This window comes from Myotis nattereri (genome assembly GCF_964212035.1).
Source record: "Myotis nattereri genome assembly, chromosome: 1".
Taxonomy (NCBI): domain Eukaryota; kingdom Metazoa; phylum Chordata; class Mammalia; order Chiroptera; family Vespertilionidae; genus Myotis; species Myotis nattereri.
Window position 1 is genome coordinate 105053316 of NC_138075.1, and position 8668 is coordinate 105061983.

Below are 8668 nucleotides of genomic sequence, written 5' to 3' on the forward strand. Positions count from 1 at the left end.
CTTTAAAACTGCACTTTCAGAGATCTTAGGCTATGAATATAGTTACCCCTCTGGTCATAGAATGTACATTGTGAGGTTCAGTTTAGAATGTAAAGTGTGATGATAATACAAAATTGTTCATCCATGTCTTATTTTCCCAAAGAAAATAAAAAGGAAGAACTAAAAAAGTAGCCTTCTTATCTCCCTTTTGTCATTTTATACCTTTACTTTTAAATGCATTTTTTCTTGATTTCAGAGAGGAAGGGAGAAGGAGAGAGAGAGATAGAAACATCAATGATGAGAGAGAATCATTGATCTGTTGCCTTCTGCACGCTCCCCACTGGGGTTGGAGCCCTCAACCTGGGCATGTGCCATTGACTGGAACTGAACCTGAGACCCTTCAGTCCACAGGCTGATGCTCTATCCACTGAGCCAAACCCGCTAGGGCTACCTTTATTTTTAGATTAAAAAATTTTGTCAGAACTACCAAAATGAAATAGATAAAATATTAGGCAGTAGGTTCCTATAAAAGGTGCCCCACAGCTACATACACACGCATATCAGTTCTCCCTGAAAGGGGAGGGGGTTGCATTTTTTTGAATTTTAAAAAAATAATTAGTTAATAATTTTTGGATAACATTTGTGTTTGGGCTCTAAATAACTAAAGGGAATGGAGGTGTTATTTTGATTGCCAGTCCAGAGGTGCATGCAGCCAGAACAAAGGCTCCACAGTGTCATCAAGGATCCAGCTCCTCCTCCCTGCTCTGTCATCTTTAGGGTGACATTTGTTCCTGTGATTACAACATGGCTGCCACACCTCCAGGCATTACTTCAGTCAGGAAGAAGAGAGGTGAACTGGAGCTGGAAATGGGGGCTGGTTAAGTCTGACCCTTCTAAACACTTTTCCTGGAAGACCCTGCCAACAACTTTCACCCACATTTCATTGACCAGAAATAGCTAATAGAATCTCTAGCTGCAAGGGATTCTGAGAAGGGTCTATTTTAGCTTTCCAAATCTGAATTTCAGAGCAAGACAAAAGAAAAGCAGATAATAAATGGCTATTAGGTTGTTCAGTATCTGTTGAGTAAATACCATATATAAGTTTTAAGTGCTTTATAACTACTGTTTCTATAACTGTCACCTAACTTTCACATGTGGATAGTGCTGGTTATTATCCTTACTTTACAGTTGAGGAACTAAGGTTCAGAGAGTTTATATAATAAGTTGGTTACACAGTGCAAAGTGGACAGAACCTGGATATGCAATTAAGCGTCATTCCAGAGCTTGTCCACTGCATTAACACCAGAGTCACCCCAAAAAGACCTCAGTGTGGGCTTCAGATTTAACTTTATGGAAAGAATATAGGTTTTACTCATTAACATGAAAGAGCTTTATACATTTTTCTCTTTGGCTAGCATTTATAATGGATATTTAATTATATTTCTACCAACCTGGAGACAGTTTTTATATTTTTACAGCCTTGTCAGCTTTTCTTGTTTACCATGTATTTTCTCTCCATGCTGAAGATATATCCAGACAAATGCAAGGCCTGAAAACTGAGCTAACTATTAATAGAAGAAACAGGTGTTTTGAATAGCTGAGAAATACTTAGGAATATGCCATCTACTAGTGTGATTATTTAAGCTTTGTGCTTGGAACATTTGACTCTGGTAGCACACACATGCACGCACGTGAAATACCAAGTATGGGTATTCACAGTAAATAGTACACCTTGGTAAACACAAATTTAAAAATTGACCAGCCCACAACATTGCTGTTACATATTTATTTATTATTTATTTATTTAAAATATGGAACACTTCATGACTTTGCGCGTCATCCTTGCGCAGGGGCCATGCTAATCCTCTCTGTATCATTCCAATTTTAGTATGTGCTGCCAAAGCAAGCATCTGTTACATATTTAAATTTTCATTTAATGGTGAATTCTTTTAAAAATGACTATCTTCCTTCCAGATTTGGAATTTAATATAATGATTTATTCATGAAAACCTTAGTTTCATTAAATATATTTTAGCTCCTCCTGGAAGAGTTGAATTGTGTTCCCAAACTGGCAGATTTATGTGTGTTTGAATATATTCTTAACTTTTTCCTGTACATCATTTAGATTAAGTTAATCTATATTTATCAAGTTCAGTTCACTTGTATATTATTACTGTTTTATTAACCAGTTGAGAAGTCTGAGAACTTTGTGGGTTCACAGGGTGAGTGCTTTGTTCTTGGCTAGGAAATAGGGGTGATTTTTTTTCTGCTGTTCATTGGGATTTCAAGTTCTCTTCTTTTCTGCTGACTTTACCTTCCCACAGAGAAAACACAGATAGACAATTATTAGTTAGAGTCAACTATCCTAAAAATAGAGCAGAATTGGCCAAATATGTTGTGTGCATCTATCCTAGTTCAGAAATGCAGCGATGGTAATTGGCTTCACAGTAATTGGTATTTAGACATTCATCACAACTTTTGATAAAATGTTGAATTGTCTTGCAATGTAGGATTTTTATTTAATGTGAAGGTTACCCCAAAGTCATTTATTCTGAATTGTAAACTCCAAAAAAAAATTGTTATCAGGATACATCCTATAAAGGAATTAAATGATGTAGTTGCCATCCCCTCCCTGCCCTGAAGAAAAGGAGAAAGAAAATGTTAGCTGTTTTCATAGTTTTGTTTTTTGGGGGTAGGGTCATGCATGAAAATGACTGTAAATCATCTATTTATTGTGTTTGTTGCTTTGGCTGCTGGTCTATTCTTTCCTTTGGGCATGCCTACAGTACTTTAAAATTCAGTATATTGGTTAGTAAAGGCATTTGGTGAGAGAACAGTCTTGAAGTGCGCTTTTGAGTTATTCAGTAGCTTCTTTTTCATGGTTTTAATTGTGGTGTCTCACATTCCTGGATTTAAATTGTCTGAATTATTGAGTATTTATTATGTACCATGCCTTCTTTCCTTTTTTAATTTCCAGAAGCAGAGTTTATTTCATTTTTGTTTATGAAAATGTGCATGATTTATAATTCATTTACTGTTATTTTTATTCATGTTGTTTCCCAATCAATAAACTGTTTCTTGCAGTTGTGATTGATTTACTTGTTTCTCTGAGATTTAGTCTTGAAGAATTAAAATCTCCCATATTGACATTTAAGGTTTCTGAGGATTGATTTTTGTAATTATTTTTGATCAAATAAAGTTAACTGATGGAATATGTGACTTTTGGTGGATAAAAATGACTAAGATAATTGAAAGGATCTGTAAATGTTTTTGTAGAAATTCCACTTGGGGATGTGGTTCTACTGTTTTAGGTTACTGAAAACAATTCTGGTTACAGTTCTCATGGAATGTATGCCCTAAGAAAACACCATTTACGATAAATGCTGGTCAAATGGACTGCTCTCAAGTTGTTCCTGTTGTCTTAGAGCAGTGATGGCGAACCTTTTGAGCTCGGCGTGTCAGCATTTTGAAAAACCCTAACTTAACTCTGGTGCTGTGTCACATATAGAAATTTTTTGATATTTGCAACCATAGTAAAACAAAGACTTATATTTTTTGATATTTATTTTATATATTTAAATGCCATTTAACAAAGAAAAATCAACCAAAAAAATGAGTTCACGTGTCACCTCTGACACGCGTGTCATAGGTTTGCCATCACTGTCTTAGAGTCACCTTTAAAAATGGCATGTGCTTCGGTATATTGTGTGGCTTTGTACAGACCTTACCTAGGACTGACTGGCTGTTGAGTTTGGGGGGTCAAAGTTCACTGAGTCCCTCTGGAGTGTGCGGGGAGGTTGTTCCTGAGTCATTTGCCTTGTGTTGGTTCCAGGGAAGCTGCTCGGGAGTGTCGCAAGAAGAAGAAAGAATATGTCAAATGTCTTGAAAACCGTGTGGCTGTGCTTGAAAACCAAAACAAGACTCTCATTGAGGAACTCAAGGCCCTTAAAGATCTTTATTGCCATAAAGCAGAGTAACGGTCTTTGACTTGGATCTTGTTTACTGTGAACTCTAATCAAGGCAGGAGATGGAGCAATTCTACTAATTGCCATGTGGACATATGGAAGGGACATTTGTGACCCTTAAGAATCCGGTTTGGCTTAGTGTTTGAAATTTAATTAGAAATGTTGTTCCAAGATTTGGAGTGCAACCATGTCACATATACCAAGCTTATTTCAGTCTGTTTGTCAATAGCATGCATGCAAAAATTGTTTTGTTTGCCCTTTTGCTTCTACTTTTTTTCAGGGAAGCTGCTAAAGAATGTCGACGTCGAAAGAAAGAATATGTAAAATGTCTGGAGAGTCGAGTTGCAGTGCTGGAAGTTCAGAACAAGAAGCTTATAGAGGAACTTGAAACCTTGAAAGACATTTGCTCTCCTAAAACAGATTAGTAGAAATATTTAACTATGAACTGAATACAACATGTACAATTGCTTTTGAAGGCAATACAATATGTAGCCGACAAGAATTATGGCTTTTTTCCTTTGTATCATTCATCATATTCTCGAAATTCTAACATTCCTAAAATGCTTCATTGTACGTAGTTAACTTAGCTGTAACTTCAATTTTTTAAAAGAGACAAACTACAAAAAATTGTATTTAGCAAATTCTTAAAATGAAATATTTGTAAGACTTGTTCCAGTGCCACATATTTGCAGTTCCCAATTTCTGTGTCCTCAGTAGTGTCCTATGCAATAAAATTTTCTGCAGGTCTTTTAAAAATCGTTTTAGGAAAGGATGATCAAAGGTAATGCATCTGGCAATACAATAAAAGTAAAGCACAAAAAAATACTTCAGGAAAGAATTGAAAGAAACTAGTGACATGCCTTTATGAAAATAAGAGCCTATATTGAATTTATGGCATTTGCAGATTTTTATAATCAGTTGCTTTGTAAGGGAAATATTGTGTTACTGTCCTTGAATGCCATAGTTGAAGGACGTTCTTAATAGAACCATGTTGAATACACATGTAGTGTTTAGTGGTCATTTAACTAACTGAACGTTTCCTACAGTTTTTACTCTATTGTGTAATAGAAAAGATCTTGCAGAAACTCCAGTGTCGATTTAATGTTACCTAATGAAAGTTACAAAAAATTGTTAATAACTTGGAATGGGGTAGAAGTTAGAGTTAGAACTGTATTTGCAGACCTTCAAGGGTGCTCGAGCTGAATTCCACACTGGGTCTGATTTCTGCAAATGCTTTTTCTGCCATCTCATCAGAAGGATGGCCCCAGAGCTGCTACACAGAAGAGCCACTGTTCAAGTTCAGCTTGTGTGGTGGAGTAGGCCTCTCTGCACATGGTCTGGAAATCTGCTGATAGACTTTTTTTTCTTTTTTTTAAATTTTATTTTATTGCTTACAGTCTTACAAAGGGTATTACATATGTGTCCCTTTTTTCCCCCTGCCCTTGACAATCCCCTGGCCTCCCCTACCCCCCAGTGTCTTATGTCCATTGGTTATGCTTATATGCATGCATACAAGTCCTTTGGTTGATCTCTTACACCCCTCCCTCCTGCCCCCCACCCCTCCCCGGCCTTCCCGCTACAGTTTGACAATCTGTTTGAGGATGCTCTGCCTCTGTATCTATTATTGTTCAACAGTTTATAATGGTCTCTATTATCCATGAATGAGTGAGATCATGTGGTATTTTTCCTTCATTGACTAGCTTATTTCACTTAGCATAATGCTCTCCAGTTCCATCCATGACGTTGCAAATGGTAAGAGTTCCTTCTTTTTTACAGCAGCATAATATTCCATCATGTAGATGTACCACCGTTTTCTAATCCATTCATCTACTGATGGGCACTTAGGCTGTTTCCAGATTCTAGCTATGGTGAATTGTGCTGCTATGAACATATGGGTGCATATATCCTTTCTGATTGGTGTTTCTGGTTTCCTGGGATATATTCCTAGAAGTGGGATCACAGGGTCAAATGGGAGTTCCATTTTTAGTTTTTTGAGGAAACTCCATACTGTCTTTCATAGTGGCTGCACCAGTCTGTATTCCCACCAGCAGTGCACAAGTGTTCCTTTTCTCCACATCCTCTCCAGCATTAGTCGTTTGTTGATTTGTTGATGATAGCCAGTCTGACAGGTGTGAGATGGTACCTCATTGTTGTTTTGATTTGCATCTCTCGGATGATTAGTGACTTTGAGCATGTTTTCATATGTCTCTTGGCTTTCTGAATGTCCTCTTTTGAAAGGTGTCTATTTAGGTCCTTTGCCCATTTTTTGATTGGATTGTTTATCTTCCTTTTGTTAAGTTGTATGAGTTCCCTATAAATTTTGGAGATTAGGCCCTTATCAGATATGACATTGGCAAATATGTTTTCCCACACAGTGGGTTTTCTCGTTGTTTTGTTGATGGTTTCTTTTGCTGTGCAGAAGCTTTTTATTTTGATGTAGTCCCATTTGTTCATTTTCTCTTTAGTTTCAAGTGCCCTAGGAGCTGCATCAGTGAAGAAATTGCTTTGGCATATGTCTGAGATTTTGTTACCTTTGGATTCTTCTAGAATTTTTATGGTTTCCTGTCGTACATTTAAGTCCTTTATCCATTTTGAGTTTATTTTTGTATATGGTGTAAGTTGGTGATCTAGTTTCATTTTCTTGCATATATCTGTACAATTTTCCCAACACAATTTATTGAAGAGACTATCTTGGCTCCATTGTATGTTCTTGCCTCCTTTGTCAAATTTTAATTGAGCATATTGGTTCGGGCCGATTTCTGGGCTCTCTATTCTATTCCATTGATCTATATGCCTGTTCTTGTGCCAGTACCAGGAAGTTTTGAGAACAGTGGCTTTGTAATAAATCTTGATATCTGGTATTGAGATCCCACCTACTTTGTTCTTTTTCAAGATCGCTGCAGCTATTCGGGGTCTTTTTTTATTTCAGATGAATTTTTGGAGAGTTCGTTCTAGATCTGTGAAGTATGCCGTTGGTATTTTAATGGGAAGTGCATTGAATTTATAGATTGCTTTGGGTAGTATGAACAATTTAATGATGTTGATTCTACCAATCCATGAACACGGTATGTTCTTCCATCTGTTTATGCCTTCCTCTATATCTTTTTTCAACATCCAGTAGTTTTCTGAGTAGAGGTCTTTTACCTCTTTAGTTAAGTTTATTCCTAGGTAGCTTAATTTTTTTGGTGCGATGGTGAATGGGATTGTTTTTATAATCTCTCTTTCTGAAAGTTCACTATTGGTGTATAGAAATGCCTCAGATTTCTTGGGGTTAATTTTGTATCCTGCTACATTGCCAAATTCATGTATTAAGTCTAGTAGCTTTTTGATGGAGTCTCTAGGGTTTTGTATGTATAATATCATGTCGTCTGCAAATAAGGACAGTTTTACTTCCTCTTTTCCAATTTGGATGCCTTTTATTTCTTCTTCTTGCCGAATAGCAATGGCTAACACTTCCAGCACTATGTTGAACAAGAGTGGTGAGAGTGGGCATCCCTGTCTTGTTCCTGTTCTTAGGGGAAATGGTGTTAGTTTTTGTCCATTGAGTATGATGTTGGCTGTGGGCCTGTCATATATGGCTTTTATTATGTTGAGGTATGATCCTTCTACTCCCACCTTGCTGAGAGTTTTTATCAAAAATGGGTGTTGGATTTTGTCAAATGCTTTTTCTGCATCAATTGATATGACCATGTGGTTTTTTTCAATTTGTTTATGTGATGAATCACGTTTATTGATTTGCAGATATTGTACCATCCTTGCATCCCTGGGATAAATCCTACTTGGTCATGGTGTATGATCTTTCTGATGTACTGCTGGATCCGATTTGCTAAGATTTTGTTGAGGATTTTGGCATCTATGTTCATGAGGGATATTGGCCTGTAATTCTCTTTCATTGTGTTGTCTTTACCTGGTTTTGGTATTAGGATGATGCTGGCTTCATAGAATGAGCTTGTAAGTGTTCCTTCCTCTTGGATTTTTTGTAGTAGTCTGAGGAGGATAGGTTTTAGTTCTTCCTTGAATGTTTGGTAAAACTCCCCTGTGTAGCCATCTGGTCCTGGGCTTTTGTTTGCTGGAAGCTTTTTGATGACTGCTTCAATTTCTTCCATAGTTATTGGCCTGTTGAGATTTTTGGATTCTTCCTGATTGAGTTTTGGAATGTTGTATTTTTCTAGGAATTTGTCCATTTCCTCCAGGTTGTCTAGTTTGTTGGAGTAGAGCTGTCCATAGTATTTTTTAACAATCATTTGTATTTCTGTGGGGTCTGTTGTTATTTCGCCTCTATCGTTTCTGATTTTGTTTATTTGGGTCCTCTCTCTTTGCTTCTTGGTGAGTCTGGCTAGAGGTTTGTCAATCTTGTTTATCCTTTCAAAGAACCACCTCTTGGTTTCATTGATTTTATGTATTGTTTTTTTGGTCTGTATGTCATTTATTTCTGCTCTAATCTTTTTTTTTAAAATATATTTTATAGATTTTTTACAGAGAGGAAGGGAGAGAGATAGAGAGTTAGAAACATCGATGAGAGAGAAACATTGATCAGCTGCCTCCTGCACATCTCCTACTGGGGATGTGCCCGCAACCCAGGTACATGCCCTTGACCGGAATCGAACCTGGGACCCTTCAGTCCGCAGGCTGACGCTCCATCCACTGAGCCAAACCGGTTTCGGCTATTTCTGCTCTCATCTTTATTATCTCCTTCCTTCTGCTCACTCTGGGGTTTTCTTGTT

General features: G+C 37.1%; 1 protein-coding gene across 19 annotated transcripts in view; it reads left to right on the forward strand.

The window, feature by feature from the left end:
* CREM (cAMP responsive element modulator) overlaps positions 1–5456 on the forward strand; it is a gene marked incomplete at its 5' end in the record, with an annotated part of 96985 nt that extends 91529 nt beyond the window's left edge. For 12 of the 19 annotated variants that reach the window (XM_081109802.1, XM_081109804.1, XM_081109806.1 and 9 more), the window contains one exon: positions 3812–4943. In XM_081109802.1, the coding sequence (XP_080965928.1) occupies positions 3812–3956 (145 nt within the window). In that variant the 3' untranslated portion in view covers positions 3957–4943. Of the gene's footprint in view, positions 1–3811 lie in introns of all 19 variants that reach the window. The other 7 variants (XM_081109795.1, XM_081109797.1, XM_081109796.1 and 4 more) reach the window with 3 other exon arrangements.
* Between the last annotated feature and the right edge of the window lie 3212 nt (positions 5457–8668).